Source organism: Oncorhynchus mykiss, chromosome 5 (genome assembly GCF_013265735.2).
Source record: "Oncorhynchus mykiss isolate Arlee chromosome 5, USDA_OmykA_1.1, whole genome shotgun sequence".
In the NCBI taxonomy this organism is placed as follows: domain Eukaryota; kingdom Metazoa; phylum Chordata; class Actinopteri; order Salmoniformes; family Salmonidae; genus Oncorhynchus; species Oncorhynchus mykiss.
In genome coordinates this window covers 74,727,516-74,744,577 of record NC_048569.1, presented here as the reverse complement: position 1 = coordinate 74,744,577, position 17,062 = coordinate 74,727,516, and the positions used below count along the sequence as shown (strand labels likewise).

The window sequence follows — 17,062 nt, the reverse complement described above, 5'->3', positions numbered from 1 at the left end:
AATGGCTTGACTTGCTTTTGACATTACCCTAATAAAATGTAGAAACGTTTGTGAAGATTTGGTGTGGTGTGGCTAATAGCCTATTATTTTTATTGATTTTTTTTATTTAAACTAGGCAAGTCAGTTAATAACACATTCTTATTTACAATGACGTCCTACCAAAAGGCAAAAAGGCCTCCTGCGGAGACGGGTGCTGGGATTAAAAATAAAAAAAAATCTAATATAAATATAGAACAAAACACACATCACGACGAGAGACAACATAACACTACATAAAGAGAGACCTAAGACAACAACATAGCAAGGCAGCAACACATGACAACACAGCATGGTAACAACACAGCATAACAACAACATGGTAGCAACACAACATGGTAGCAGCACAAAACATGGTACAAACATTACTGGGCACAGACAACAGCACAAAGGGCAAGGTAGAGACAACAATACATCACACAAAGCAGTCACAACTGTCAGTAAGTGTCCATGATTGAGTCTTTGAATGAAGAGATTGAGATAAAACTGTCCAGTTTGAGTGTTTTTAGCAGCTCGTTCCAGTCGCTAGCTGCAGCGAACTGAAAAAAGGAGCGGCCCATGGATGTGTGTGCTTTGGGGAATTAAACAGAGTGTGATTGGCAGAACTGGTGTTGTATGTGGAGGATGAGGGCTGCAGTAGATATCACAGATAGGGGGGAGTGAGGCCTAAGAGGGTTTTATAAATAAGCATCAACCAGTGGGTCTTGCTACGGGTATACAGAGATGACCAGTTTACAGAGGAGTATAGAGTGCAGTGATGTGTCCTATAAGGAGCATGAGTGGCAAATCTGATGACCGAATGGTAAAGAATATCTAGCCACTCGAGAGCACCCTTACCTGCCGATCTGCCGATCTACGTCTCCGTAATCTAGTAAGGTGGTCATCTGAATCAGGGTTAGTTTGACAGCTGTGGTGACAGAGGAGCGATTACGACAGAGGAAACCATGTCTAGATTTAACCTTAGCCTGCAGCTTTGATATGTGCTGAGAGAAGGACAGTGTACTGTCTAGCCATATTCCCAAGTACTTGTGTGAAGTGACTACCTCAAGCTCTAAACCCTCAGACGTAGTAATCACACCGGTGGGGAGAGGGGCATTCTTCTTACCAAACCACAACCTTTGTTTTGGAGGTGTTCAGAAAGTTTGTTGGACACTAATAAAGCTTTGTTGTAGAGCATTTAGCACAAAATCCGGGGAGCCGCCACCTGAGTATAAGACTGCATTATCTACATATAAATGGATGAGAGAGCTTCCTACTGCCTGAGCTATGCTGTTGATGTAAATTGAGAAGAGCGTGGGGCCTAGGATCGAGCCTTGGGGTACTCCCTTGGTGACACGCAGTGGCTGAGACAGCAGATTTTCTGAATTTATACACTGTGCTCTTTGAGAGAGGTAGTTAGTAAACCAGGCCAAAGACCCCTCAGAGACCCCATATACTGCAGGTCTATGATATGAAGGCAGTGCGCACTGGTGCTCCAAATGACTGACAGCTGAATGAGGTGAGGAAGAATGTTTTAGGGCTACCAGAATGACTCCATAATATAAAAATATGATGCTCATCTTTCAAAAAAATATTAAAATTGACAATTTACGAATTAGCCTCTTTCTGTACGCTTATATCTGTATAACAGACACAGAAACCTATCAGACAAGTATAAATTAATTAATGTCAGTGTTGTAGCATGCCACAGGCATATCTCTATCTCTCTGGGGCTAGGCCTAAACCTCTCTTCCTTTATATTATTACATCAATAGACCTACCCAGCAAACAGGGGACGTCCAGATGACATTCTGCAACATTCCTACTATGTTATCCCACTAACGTTCTGGGAAGGTTCTAAGAACGTCAATTGATGGTACCAAGGGAATGTTCTCTGGGGGACCTTCGTCTAGTTCCCAGTAAGTTCACATGACGTCATTGAGGACCATGTCAGGACCTTTTTAGGACATTCTCAGGACTTTCATCTTACTAGTCCTCAGGAAATCGTGTAATAGTCCCAATGGAACATTCTTTGGGGGACCTTTGTTTAGTTTCCTTGAAGTTCCCAGGATGTCATTGAGGACCATGTCAGGATCTTTTTAGGACATTAATTTTACTCGTCCTTAGGATGTCACGTGATGGTCCCAATGAAACGTTCTCAGGTTTGTAGGACGTTGAGTCATGGTCCCCTGAAGGTTTTTTCTAGTTCCCGGTTGGTCCCAGGGACATTCCCAGGGACATTTTTAGGACATTATTGGGATGTTGAGTCATGGTCCCCTGGAGGCTTTGTCTAGTTACCGGTTGGTCCCGCGGACATCCCCAGGACATTCTTGGGACGTTGTGTGAAGGTCGCCTGAACATTCTTGGGGGATTGTGTCATGGTCCCCTGGAGCTTCTTGTCAGGTGATGGTCCCAGTTGTCTCAGTGTATTTTTATTATATATAATTTTGGGTGGTATTTTACCTTCTTTTTCTCACCAATTTCAATCTTGTCTCATCACCCCAACAGGCTCGGGAGGCGAAGGTCGAGTCATGCGTCCTTCGAAACATGACCCGCGAAACCACACTTCTTAACACCAGTCACTTAACCCGGAAGCCAGTCGCACCAATGAGGAAACATTGTTCAACTGACGACCGAGGTCAGCCTGTTTGTTACCGGTTGGTCCCGGGGACATCCCCAGGATGTTCTTGGAACGTTGTGTCAAGGTCCCTTGAACATTCTTGGGGAATTGCGTCAAATTATCCTAACGGAAACCCTGGTGGATGAGTGTGTGTGTTTGTTTGCGTGTGTGTGTACCTGTGTCGGTGGTTCTGTTTGGTGATGACATGATCAGAGGTGTTCCTTAGCTGCTGGCCTGAGAAGCTCCAGGAGAAGGTATGCGGTTTGGGATAGGCCTCCATGTCCACATGCAGGGACAGACTCTCCCCAGCACGCACACGCACAGAACTGTTATCTGACGGAGCCAGGTTGATGAAACCTCTATCTGGAAGACATTCAACAACCCACAGGTAAGACACATTGACAGTCACCCACATGAAAATACCTTTGACTCTTCTTAACAAAACCACTCCATTTCCACTTATGTTTACAACCCATTCAAATGGAGAATTTCAATATAGATCAGAAGTGCACTGCAATGCCATATACTCACCATAGACGTCCAGCCAGATTGACTCAGAGCTGATCCCCTTCTCATTCTGACCCTCACATCGATATCTCCCAGAATCCTGTGTCCCGACAAAGTTGACTTGGAGTGTAGCGCTGCGGACGTGTGTGATGGGCTCAGTCAGGATGCGTGAGCCATTCTCCACTGCCGGTTGCTGTGGATACGAAGCCCACACGGCATCCTGTCAATCAACACCCAGAGATCTATAGAGATTAACCCTGTCTGGTCTGGGCTGCATTCCTTCCCTCCCCGGGCAGGGGGACAGGAGGGCTTACCTCACGCACATACATGCACACACCTCAGGACCCTGAGACTCAGTAAACACACACACACAGCCAACTGAACATCACACTAATTTCTCAAGATACTGATTTTTCAGACTTGGAGCATTTTGGACTCTCTAGCAAATATAAAAAAGACATTTAACTTTTGCTCTATTTCAATAAAAATATATTTTCCAATCAGTCTATTGGAGAGCTGTCCTATAGGTATCCCTCCAGCCTCCCTGGCCAACCCCTCAGAGAGAGGGAAAAGGGTTCTCACCGTGCCCGGCGGAGCGGCCCACTTCAGCTTGATGTCTCCATTGACGTTGGTGGTGCTGCAGGTCAGGGTGAGATTCTGGCCCCGCGTCAGGACCACCCTCTTGGGCCCACGCAACTCAATCACTGGGGGCACATCTGGGACTGAGTAAAACATGTGAGAATATCAAATAAACTATGTCACGGATACAGTACTTCACATCCCAGAACACAAACACAGGAGTGATTGTGTTAGTGCCTACATGCACAGATGCACGCACAGTTAATGCTATTTTACCTGGTCGCACAGTCAGATCATAGCTGTGTGATTTAACGAGGGCACCGCTCAGTCTGCCAGTGCAGATGTAACAGCCCTCAAAGGCCTTCTTAGTGTCATAGATAACCATGCCCCGCTCCAGGCTGGCAGCATAGTGGAGACCATTAGGGAGGGCACCGCCATGGCATGGCTCCAGGCGCAGGTTGACCACTCTCGGGTCGGTTGCTAGGCAGGGGATGGAGGCACTGTCTCCCGCACGAGTCAGGATACTGAACACAATGGTCTTTCTAAAGACATTATCAGGATCTGCCAAAAAAAAGACTTTAAATCAACAGTGTGGTATGAAAACAGCCTCAGGTATATGGAACGATGTCCAGAGTACATGTGCTGTATGTATAGTACTGAGAGAAGAGATTAGGAGAGTGCTAATTATGTTATTCAAACATGGGGACAGATCCAGTTTGATCTTTAGCCAATAATCAATCAATTAGTGACACACATACATACACTGTAGGCACTTTCCAAGATATAAGCAGTTTTTTTTTTTTTTTAAATATAACCTTTATTTAACTAGGCAAGTTAGTTAAGAACAAATTCTTATTTACAATGACGGCCTACCACGGGAAAACCCGGAAGACACTGGGCCAATTGTGGGCCGCCCTATGGGACTCCCAATCATGACTGGATGTGATACAGCCTGGATACAAACCAGGGACTGTAGTGATGCCTCTTGCACTGAGGCATCTTGAACTGAGACGCAGTGCCTTAGACCGCTGCGCCACTCAGGAGCCCAGATGCACTGCCATATGGACATGGCACAATCCAAAGACGGATCCAAATACCTATCAATCCAGTAAACACCTTCATGCACGAACACACCCACACACAGTGCCCCTCTAAAAAAATATTTGATCACTTGTTCTGCCTCAAATAAATGTTCACAAGCCTCTCTGAGGCTTACCTTTCTCGTATGCACACTTTCTCCCACCCACTCTTTCTCTCTTTTTCACTCACTCACTCACACCCTTGTACCAGTGGTCTGGGGACACAAAGGGTTGCACGTTTTTGTTTTGCCCGAACACTACAAACCTGATTCAAACCATCAACTCATCACCAGGCTTTGATGACTTGAGTCAGGTGTGTGGTGTTAGGGGGCAAAAACTAAATGTGCACCCCTTCGGGTCCCCAGGAACAGGATGAGAACCATTGCCTTATACACATAAAAACTCTCACATACATGCCCACACAGGCAAACAGGGCTATGAATGTTGACTCAGAAAGAAACACACCTTTGACGTAGACGTAGATAGAGCTCTGCTCTCCGGTTTTCTCTTCCAGACAGATGTATCGGCCCATGTGGCCAGGCTGAGCTCTGGGGATTTTCAGGACGGACGCCCCATTAGTCCGCTCCTCGCCCCTCAGTTTGGGGCGATCCTCCCGCTGCCACTGCACCACCTGGTCACCCTGGCAAAGCAGGCTGAAGGGGATGTTGAGTGGAATGACCAGGTGGAGGCCTCTGGGGGTGATGGTGGGTCTGGCGCTACCTGTAGTAACATGGTTGGGATGGTCATTACAGTATTGATCAAACAGGCTCTGGATATCATGCACATAGTCACTTAAAACGTAATCATAAAAGACACAGTCCTCACTCCGCGCCATATAACACATAGCACACCTTTAACAGAATGGAGTAAAATAAGTAAGTACAAGTGCCTATCATTAACAGCAAAGAGGGCACTGCAGGTACTTCAACAGTAATGGTCAGCTAGAAATCAGAGGAGGCTGGTGGGAGGAGACATAGGAGTATAGGCTCATTGTAATGGCTGGAAGGGAATAAATAGAACGGTATCAAACACATCAAAGATACGGAAACAACATTCATTTAATTTATTCCATTCCAGCCATTACAATGAGCCCATCCTCCTATAGCGCCTCCTACCAGCCTCCTCTGCTAGAAATGTATGTCAACACTGAGGTCAGGTAGACAAGACCCCCAGAGCTTGTTTTGCATGGACTTCGATATCAATACAAATCATTATCATAGCACTCCTAGCAACATATTGACATCATTTTATGACTGAAAAATGACAGGTGACTTATCGCTTTGGCAAAGATGTAAAACAATGCCCCATGTACAATTCTTGGCACAACTTGAAATCTACCTGCAGCAATATCAGCACGGGAGGTGTGTCATATTGATTTTGTCTTGAACACCAAACAAGTAATCTCCCATCCCATATGTGCCCTTCGGCTCTCAACCCGACAGAAATGTTACGGTATGAAATAGTCAACTAGAACACTTTGAGTATAGCCTAAATAGAATTTGGCAGAATATGGTTTAGAAGAGTGAAAAATAAATCACCCACAGGCAACACAAAATAAACTACAGAGCAGACAACCCTTGCACAGGAGAGATGTAGGCAGAACTGGCCTACCTGGGCATTGCGTCCAGGACAAAGACTCGCCAGGTACAACGTACTGTGCACTGCTCTCTTTAACAGACAACCAACCAGCCAAAGCCCACCATGCAGAACAACCTGGACTCAGAGCACTTTGTATTATTCTGTTTGTAAATCTGAGACACCCCATATTGCATTGTTTGTCACGTTTCGTATGGTACAGTGGGGCAAAAAAGTATTTAGTCAGCCACCAATTGTGCAAGTTCTCCCACTTAAAAAGATGAGAGACCTGTAATTTTCATCATAGGTACACTTCAACTATGACAGACAAAATGAGAAGAAAAAAAATCCAGAAAATCACATTGTAGGATTTTTTATGAATTGATTTGCAAATTATGGTGGAAAATAAGTATTTGGTCACCTACAAACAAGCAAGATTTCTGGCTCTCACAGACCTGTAACTTCTTCTTTAAGAGGCTCCTCTGTCCTCCACTCGTTACCTGTATCGTTACCTGTATTAATGGCACCTGTTTGAACAGTATAAAAAAGACACCTGTCCACAACCTCAAACAGTCACACTCCAAACTCCACTATGGCCAAGACAAAGAGCTGTCAAAGGACACCAGAAAAAAAATTGTAGACCTGCACCAGGCTGGGAAGACTGAATCTGCAATAGGTAAGCAGCTTGGTTTGAAGAAATCAACTGTGGGAGCAATTATTAGGAAATGGAAGACATACAAGACCACTGATAATCTCCCTTGAACGCAAGATCTCACCCCGTGGGGTCAAAAGGATCACAAGAACGGTGAGCAAAAATCCCAGAACCACACGGGGGGACCTAGTGAATGACCTGCAGAGAGCTGGGACCAAAGTAACAAAGCCTACCATCAGTAACACACTACGCCGCCAGGGACTCAAATCCTGCAGTGCCAGACGTGTCCACCTGCTTAAGCCAGTACATGTCCAAGCCCGTCTGAAGTTTGCTAGAGAGCATTTGGATGATCCAGAAGAAGATTGGAAGAATGTCATATGGTCAGATGAAACCAAAATATAACTTTTTGGTAAAAACTAAACTCGTCGTGTTTGTAGGACAAAGAATGCTGAGTTGCATCCATACCTACTGTGAAGCATGGGGGTGGAAACATCATGCTTTGGGGCTGTTTTTCTGCAAAGGGACCAGGACGACTGATCCGTGTAAAGGAAAGAATGAATGGGGCCATGTATCGTGAGATTTTGAGTGAAAACCTCCTTCCATCAGCAAGGGCATTTAAGATGAAACGTGGCTGGGTCTTTCAGCATGACAATGATCCCAAACACACCGCCCGGGCAACGAAGGAGTGGCTTCGTAAGAAGCATTTCAAGGTCCTGGAGTGGCTTAGCCAGTCTCCAGATCTCAACCCCATAGAAAATCTTTGGAGGGAGTTGAAAGTCCGTGTTGCCCAGCAACAGCCCCAAAACGTCACTGCTCTAGAGGAGATCTGCATGGAGGAATGGGCCAAAATATCAGCAACAGTGTGTGAAAACCTTGTGAAGACTTACAGAAAACGTTTGACCTCTGTCATTGCCAACAAAGGGTATATAACAAAGTATTGAGATAAACTTTTGTTATTGACCAAATACTTATTTTTCACCATCATTTGCAAATAAATTCATTAAATATCCTACAATGTGATTTTCTGGATTTTGTCTGTCAAAGTTGAAGTGTACCTATGATGAAAATTACAGGCCTCTCTCATCTTTTTAAGTGGGAGAACTTGCACAATTGGTGGCTGATTAAATACTTTTTTGCCCCACTGTATGTGTTAATTTGTGGATTTCCATCACCCATTTAGTATGATACAGTGGTTTGCGAAAGTATTCACCCCCTTGGCATTTTTCCTATTTTGTTCCCTTACAACCTGGAATTAAAATAGATTTTTTGGGGGGGTTGTGTCATTTGATTTACACAACTTGCCTACCACTTTGAAGATGCAAAATATGTTTTATTGTGAAACAAACAAGGAATATCACAAAAAAACAAAAAACGTATCTAATCATATCTATTCACTCCCCAAAGTCAATACTTTGTAGAGCCACCTTTTGCAGCAAATACAGCTTCAAGTCTCTTGGGGTATGCTCTATATGCTTGGCACATCTAGCCACTGGGATTTTTGCCCATTCTTCAAGGCAAAACTGCTCCAGCTCCTTCAAGTTGGATGGGATCCGCTGGCGTACAATTGGATTGAAGTTTGAGGTCCGGGCTTTGACTAGGCCATTCCAAGACATTTAAATGTTTCCTCTTAAATCACTCGAGTGTTGCTTTAGCAGTATGCTTAGTGCCATTGTCCTGCTGGAAGGTGAACCTCCGTCCCAGTCTCAAATCTCTGGAAGACTGAAACAGGTTTCCCCTCAAGAATTTCCTTGTATTTAGCGCCATCCATCATTCCTTCAATTCTGACCAGTTTGTTTCCCAGTCCCTTCCGATGAAAAACATCCCCACAGCACGGTGGTGGCAGAATCTCGGGGTGATGAGAGGTGTTGGGTTTGTGCCAGACATAGCGTTTTCCGTGATGGCCATAAAGCTCCATTTTAGTCTCATCTGACCAGAGTACCTTCCATATGTTTGGGGAGTCTCCCACATGCCTTTTGACGAACACCAAACGCGTTCGCTTATTTTTTCCTTTAAGCAATGGCTTTTTTTCTGACTACTCTTCGGTAAAGCCCAGCCCTGTGGAGTGTACGGCTTAAAGTGGTCCTATGGACAGATACTCCAATCTCCGCTGTGGAGCTTTGTAGCTCCTTCAGGGTTATCTTTGGTCTCTTTGTTGCCGCTCTGATTAATGACCTACTTGCCTGTTCCATGAGTTTTGGTGGGCGGGCCTCTCTTGGCAGGTTTGTTGTGGTGCCATATTCTTTCCATTTTTTAACAATGGGTTTAAAAGGTGCTCCGCAGGAAGTTAAATGTTTCTAATTAAAAAGATGATAACCCAACCCTGATCTGTACTTCTCCACAACTTTGTCCCTGACCTGTTAGGAGAGCTCCTTGGTCTTCATGGTGTCGCTTGCTTGGTGGTGCCCCTTGCTTAATGGTGTTGCAGACTCTGGGACCTTTCAGAACAGGTGTACATATACTGAGATCATGTGACACTTAAAGTCCACCTGTGTGCAATCTAACTAATTATGTGACTTCTGAAGGTAATTGGTTGCACCAGATGTTATTTATTGTCTTCATAGCAAAGGGGGTGAATACATATGCATGCACTACTTTTCCAATTATATATTTTTTGAATTTCTTGAAGAAAAAAAAAATAATAATAATTTCACTTAACCAATTTGGACCAATAAAAATAATTTTAAATGACAGGTTGTAATGCAACAAAATATGAAAAGAGCCAAGGGGGATTAACACTTTTGCAAGGCACTGTATGCTACGAATTTGCAAAAAGTGCAATATGTAATGAATTTGCAAAAAGTTTTTAATGTTATTAATTAGAAAAACGTACAATATGTTACAAATTTGCTAAATGAATGATATGTATTGCATTCTAGCTAGGTGGCTAATGTTGTTAGCGAGGTTAGGGTTAGGGGTCAGGGTTAAGGTTAAGTTCAGGAGTTAGGTTAAAGGATTAAGGTTAGGGTTAGAAGGAAGTAGAAGGATTAGCTAAAATGGTTAAGGTTAGGTGAAGGCTTTAGCTAAAAGGGTAGGTAAAGTAGGTAAAAACGTTCTAATTAGCTCAAATGCTAAAGTTGACCGTGATGAAATTCGAACTCGCAACTTTTAGGTTACTAGACATTCGCAGCATATGCCCACCAATCCACCCTACATTAGTTTTTGGTCAAGAACACTAAGGCAACCTGTCTAAATTACTACCGACCCGTAGCACTTACGTCGGTAGCCATTAAGTGCTATGAAAGTCTGGTCAAATAAAAAATGTCAAATCAAATTTTATTTGTCACATACACATGGTTAGCAGATGTTAATGCGAGTGTAGTGAAATGCTTGTGCTTCTAGTTCCGACAAGTAGTAATAACCAACGAGTAATCTAACCTAAAAATTGCCATAGCAGTTGCCGTACCAGGCGGTGATACAGCCCGACACACACTGTCTGTGTGGGTGGATCAATTCAGTTTGTCCGTGATGTGTACGCTGAGGAACTTAAAACTTACTACCCTATCCACTACTGTCCGGTCGATGTGGATAGGGGGGGTGTTCCCTCTGCTGTTTACTGAAATCCACGATCATCTCCTTTGTTTTGTTGACGTTGAGTGTGAGGTTATTTTCCTGACACCACAATCCGAGGGCCCTCACCTCCTCCCTGTAGGCCGTCTTGTCGTTGTTGGAAATCGAGCCTACCACTGTAGTGTCGTCTGCAAACTTGATGATTGAGTTGGAGGCATGCATGGCCACGCAGTCGTGGGTGAACTGGGAGTACAGGAGAAGGCTCAGAACGCACCCTTGTGGGGCCTCAGTGTTGAGGATCAGCGGGGTGGAGATGTTACCTACCCTCACCACCTGGGGGCGGCCCATCAGGAAGTCCAGTACCCAGTTGCACAGGGCGGGGTCAAGACCCAGGGTCTCGAGCTTGATGATGAGTTTGGAGGGTACTATGGTGTTAAATGCTGAGCTGTAGTCAATGAACAGCATCCTCACATAGGTATTCCTCTTCTCCAGATGGGTTAGGGCAATGTGCAGTGTGGTTGCGATGGCGTCGTCTGTGGACCTATTGGGGCGGTAAGCAAATTGGAGTGTGTCTAGGGTGTCAGGTAGGGTGGAGGTGATATGGTCCTTGACTAGTCTCTCAAAGCACTTCATGATGACGGAAGTGAGTGCTACGGGGCGGTAGTCGTTTAGCTCAGTTACCTTAGCTTTCTTGGGAACAGGAACAATGGTGGCCTTCTTGAAGCATGTGGGAACAGCAGACTGGGATAAGGATTGATTGAATATGTCCGTAAACATACCAGCCAGCTGGTCTGCGCATGCTCTGAGGATGCGGCTGGGGATGCCGTCTGGGCCTGCAACCTTGCGAGGGTTAACACGTTTAAATGTTTTAAATCCCCAGCTACAACGAATGCAGCCTCAGGATATGTGGTTTCCAGTTTACATAGAGTCAAATAAAGTTAGTTCAGGGCCGTCGACGTGTCTGCTTGGGGGTGTGGGGGGGGGAATATATGCGGCTGTGATTATAATCGAAGAGAGTTCTCTTGGTAGATAATGCAGTCGACATTTGATTGTGAGGAATTCTAAGTCAGGTGAACAGAAGGACTTGTTATGATCACACCACGAATCGTTAATCATAAGGCATACCCCTCCCCCGCCCCTCTTCTTACCAGAAAGATGCTTGTTTCTGTCGGCGCGATGCGTGAAGAAACTAGCGGGCTGTACCGACTTCGATAGCGTGTCTCGAGTGAGCCATGTTTCCGTGAAGCAATGGCTCGCATCAACACCATTCTCCCAGAAACCCTAGACCCACTCCAATTTGCATACCGCCCCAACAGATCCACAAACAATGCAATCTATATTGCACTCAACACTGCCCTTTACCACCTGGACTCAAGAAACACCTACTTGAGAATGCTATTCATTGACTACAGCTCAGCGTTCAACACCATACTGCCCTCAAAGCTCATCACTAAGCTAAGGACCCTGGGACTGAACACCTCCCTCTGCAACTGGATCCTGGACTTCTTGACGGGCCGATACCAGGTGGTAAGGGTATGTACCAACATATCTCGCCACACTGATCCTCAACACCCTCAGAGGTGTATGCTCAGTCCCATCCTGTATCCCTGTTCACTCATGACTGCATGGCCAGGCACGACTCCAACACCATCATCAAGATTGCCAATGACACAGCAGTGGTAGGCCTGATCACCGACATTGATGAGATTCCCATCTCCCTCACTAGCTTTAAGAACCAGCTGTCAGAGCAGCTCACTGATCACTGCTCCTGTTCATAGCCCATCTATCTACCTCATCCCCATACTGTATTTATTTATTTTGCACCACAGTATCTCTACTTGCACATCCATCTTTTGCACATCTACCATTCCAGTGTTTAATTGCCATATTGTAATTACTTCGCCACCATGGCCTATTTATTGCCTTAACTCCCTTATTTGACCTAATTTGCACTAACTGTATATAGACTGTTTTTTTCTACTGTATTATTGACTGTATGTTTTGTTCATTCCATGTGTAACTCTGTGTTGTTGTATGTGTCGAACTGCTATGCTTTATCATGGCCAGGTCACAGTTGCAAATGAGAACTTGTTCTCAACTAGCCTAACTTGTTAAATAATGGTGAAATAAAACATGAATTTTAAAAAAGAGACAGCCTATAGGGAGGTCATAGACCTGGCTGTGTAGTGCCAGGACAACAACCACTCCCTCAAAGTGATCAAGAAAAAGGAGTTGGTTGTGGATTAAAGGAAAAGGAGGGCCGAGCATGCCCCCATTCTCATCGACAGGGCTGTAGTGGAGCAGGTTGAGAGCTTCAAGTTCCTTGGTGTCCACATCACAAACTATCATGGTCCAAACACACTAAGTCAGTTGTGAATAGAGCACAACAAAACCTATTCCCCCTCAGGAGACTGAAAAGATTTGGCATGGGTCCTCAGATCCTCAAAAGGTTCTACAGCTGCACCATCGAGAACATCCTGATGGGCTGAATCACTGCCTGCTGTGGCAACTGCTCGGCATCTAACTGCAAGGCACTACAGAGGGTAGTGCATACGGCCCAGTACTTCACTGGGGCCAAGATTTGTGCCATCCATGGCCTCTACACCAGGCGGTGTCAGAGGAAGGCCCTAAAAATTGTCAGACTCCAGCCACCCTCGTCATGGACTGTTCTTACTGCTTCCGCATGGCAAGCAGTACCGGAGCGCCAAGTCTAGGTCCAAAAGGCTTCTTAACAGCTTCTACCCCCAAGCTATAAGACTCCTGAACAGCTAACCAAAGGGCTATTCAGGCCCCTCTTTTACGCTGCTGCTACTCTCTGTTTATTATCTATGCATAGTCACTTTAACTACATGTACATATTACCTCAATTACCTCGACTAACCGGTGGCCCCGCACATTGACTCTGTACCGGTACCCCCTGTATATAGCCTCGCTATTGTTATTTGACTGGTGCTGTTTAATTATTTGTTACTTATATTTTCTGTTCTTTGATTAAGACTTGTTTTTATTAAAACTTCTTAAAGCATTGTTGGTTAAGTGCTTGTAAGTAAGTAAGCATACCTGTTGTATTTGGTGCATATGACAAATACCATTTGATTTGATTTGATTAATGTAACCATACATAAAGTAACATATCATCATCATAAATGGAGTGTCTCGGATTTCCGTACAGAATAATACGAAATGCTCTGACCAAGTTGTGCAGGGAAATTCCCTGCACTCCACTCTATAGAAGAAAGCATTCCTCTATTTCAGGAAGCATCACTTCACAGGATAACTGACATTATTTATCTGCCTTTGCCTGATTTCAAGTGGGTGTTGTTTGGATTGATTATTCAACCATGTAAGCAATTACAAGCAGAGTTACGCCTACCATTGACAACTCAATACTGCTCAATAAAGCCTTAAATGAAATCTATAGGTGAGGCATGTAATTATAGGTGAGACATTAAATTCACTGGTGAGGCATGTTGTAAGTTATGTTAAAAAAAAACGTGTAATATGGTACGAAGCCTTAACACCAAAACACAATTAAAAGGATTAAAACTGAGATTTTATGCAAATGTTGATGTAAAAATTGTTGATTGGAAAATGTATGACAAAAGTTTCTCTATAGGCTAGGCTAATGGTCACAAAAATTACATAAAACGCTGCAGACCCACAGTAGGTCTATGCAAAACTAATTCTTAGAAAATGCCACTGCTTATTTACCTACTTCTAAGAAATGTCTCTACATTTCCATAATGACAGTTATTGCTGAGATGACAAGATATGACTAGAACAGCGCTTATCTGAGCCAATGACTCGAGGCTCTTGGAAAATAACAAGCCATTTAGCGAGCCTATACAAACAGTCCTACTAGGCTATTGAACAAACGTTCCCAAATAATATAGTTGATCAAAACAAGTGTCATTATTTAATTGAAAAATTATTCCTAATTGTAATGTCTAACAAGTATTTTAGACTACAACGAGGTCACTTATCAATCTGTGCAGAAAAAAATCGCTGTTAATTTACTTTTTGCCAATTTCTCCGTGCACTCCACTAGATTAATTATTGAGATGAACGCAACCTGATGCTGAGCGCACAAATATCCAATTTCCTCATTAGGTTTCAGTGATTAACTCAAAATGTCAAGGTACAGGGTAACCAACAGACTCTCTCTACATCCTGAACGATAAAGTTCTAATCTGCTGAAAAAAGGTGTATGCTAGGCTACAATACAATTCTTAACTGAATAGAAAATGCATATTTATAGCCCACACAAAAAATATATATAATAATGAACAAAACAGTGGCAACAAATCTATTTAGTACAGTGACCAAGGTGATCATGTTCGTGAAGTGTGATCAATCACCAAGTGGTTAAAATAAACTTCTGTAAAACAACTACCCCCACAACTGTTGGCAGAGAGACAATGTTGACCGATATTATGTCTTACCTGTTTGGAAGGATAACTGCAACAAGACAGAAAACAGTACCCAGTGGTGTTCCATTATTACAATTCCATCTATATTGCGTGCGGTGCCAATGTCTGCTCTGAAGAGCTCGCGCTTGTAAATGCCGCGGATTGCTCCGCAGTTGAGTGAAGGCTTAAGACATGCAGATGAACGTCTTAAACGCACATTGCATAAGGGAATTGTGTTGAAGTACTAGGATCAACGGGTGGTGATGTTGTGTTGAACTTCGTCTATAGAGGTCGTTCGTGGGCAGGGTGCGGGTTGTGTGGCATCAACGATTACAAGCATTTCAATTACATTCCATGCATGCCAGAACTTCAGAGCAATACTTTACATTGGAAGAATAGCCGCAGGAAGCACTGAAAAAATAGAAATGAATCGTTTTTTTATAAATATTTTTTTCACAAAAGTAGTGGCTTTACTAGTATTAGCAGACCAATATAGACATTTTTTCAGCATCTCTGCTATGGCAAAACAAAGGTAGTTGTATAATTAAGAACAGTATCTTGCAGGATTCAATAGTTGGAATTGTAAGAATTGTTGCTCTGTCCATTTCTCTGTGATTGTCATTCTAATAGAATCCAGAATGAGCAAAACCCTGTCCTCAAACATTTACATCAAAATGTGCAAAGTTATGGGCAAAGACCCAAAACATTCACATCAAATTAAATATTTGTATTGATTAAATAACGTGGTACATGAAGCCCTAACACCAGAAAACACCATTCCAAGGTTTAACAAACTGAGTTTGAATGCAAATGTTGAAATAACATTTGTTGACATAACAATGTATGACAAAAGCCTCTCTGCATAGGCTAGGCTAATGGTCACAAAAATCTATACAACACTACAGGCCCACAGTAGGTCTATGCAAAACCAACTCTTAGAAAATGACACTGCTGATTTGCATACTTCTAAGGAATTCCTCGACATTTCCATAATGACAGTTGCTTAGATGACAAGATATGACTAGAACAGCCCTTATCTGCGCCAATAACTCGAGGCTCTCGGGAAAAGTACAAACCAGTTAGAGAGCCTATACAAACAGTCCTACTAGGCTATTGAACAAACGTTCCCAAATCACATAGTTGATCACAACAAGTGTCATTCTTTAATTGAAAAATGATTCCTAATTGTAATGTCTAACAAGTATTTTAGACATAGACAATTTGTTAGGCCAACAACGAGGTCACTTATCAATCTGTGCATGAATAAATCGCTGTTAATTTACTTTTTGCCAATGTCTCCGTGCTGTGCCCGGTCCAATAGATTAATTATTGAGATGAACGCAACCTGATGCTGAGCACACAAATATCCAATTTCCTCATTAGGTTTCAGTTATTAACTCAAAATGTCAAGGTACAGGGTAACCAACAGGCAATCTCTATGCACCGAAGGATGTATAAACTATACAAAGTTATAATCTGCTGAAAAAAATGTGTAGGCTAGGCTACAATATCAATCAATCAATAAAATGTATTTATAAAGCCCTTTTTACATCATCCGATGTCACAAAGTGCAATACAGTGCCTTGCTAAAGTATCCATCCCCCTTGGCAATTTTCCTATTTTGCTGCATTACAACCTGTAATTTAAATGGATTTTTATTTGAATTTCATGTAATGGACACACAGAAAATAGTCCAAATTGGTGAAGTGAAATTTTAAAAACAACTTGTTTCAAAAAAATTCTAAAAAATAACAAACAGAAAACTGGTGCCTGTGTATGTATTCACCCCTTTGCTATGAAGCCCCTAAATAAGATCTGGTGCAACCAATTACCTTCAGAAGTCACATAATTAGTTAAATAAAGTCCACCTGTGTGGAATCTAAGTGTCACATGATATCAGTATATATACACCTGTTCCGAAAGACCCCCAGATTCTGCAAAACCATTAAGCAAGGGGCACCACCAAGCAAGCGGCACCATGAAGATCAAGGAGCTCTCCCAGGTCAGAGACAAAGTTGTGGAGAAGTACAGATTAGGGTTGGGTTATAAAAAAATATCAGAAACATTAAACATCCCACGGAGCACCATTAAATCCATTATTAAAAAAAAGGAAAGAATA

At 43.2% G+C, this 17,062-nt stretch overlaps 1 protein-coding gene across 2 annotated transcripts in view; it reads right to left on the bottom strand.

The window, feature by feature from the left end:
- Positions 1–15,229, bottom strand: part of LOC110524560 (mast/stem cell growth factor receptor Kit) — a 40,820-nt gene extending 25,591 nt beyond the window's left edge. The window contains exons 1-6 of one of the 2 annotated variants that reach the window (XM_036978396.1): positions 14,977–15,229; positions 5,266–5,520; positions 3,998–4,282; positions 3,725–3,864; positions 3,167–3,362; positions 2,812–2,998 (exon numbers count right to left, since the gene is read on the bottom strand). In XM_036978396.1, the coding sequence (XP_036834291.1) occupies positions 2,812–2,998; positions 3,167–3,362; positions 3,725–3,864; positions 3,998–4,282; positions 5,266–5,520; positions 14,977–15,031 (1,118 nt within the window). In that variant the 5' untranslated portion in view covers positions 15,032–15,229. The remainder of the gene's footprint in view (positions 1–2,811; positions 2,999–3,166; positions 3,363–3,724; positions 3,865–3,997; positions 4,283–5,265; positions 5,521–14,976) is intronic. The other variant, XM_036978397.1, reaches the window with a different exon arrangement.
- Between the last annotated feature and the right edge of the window lie 1,833 nt (positions 15,230–17,062).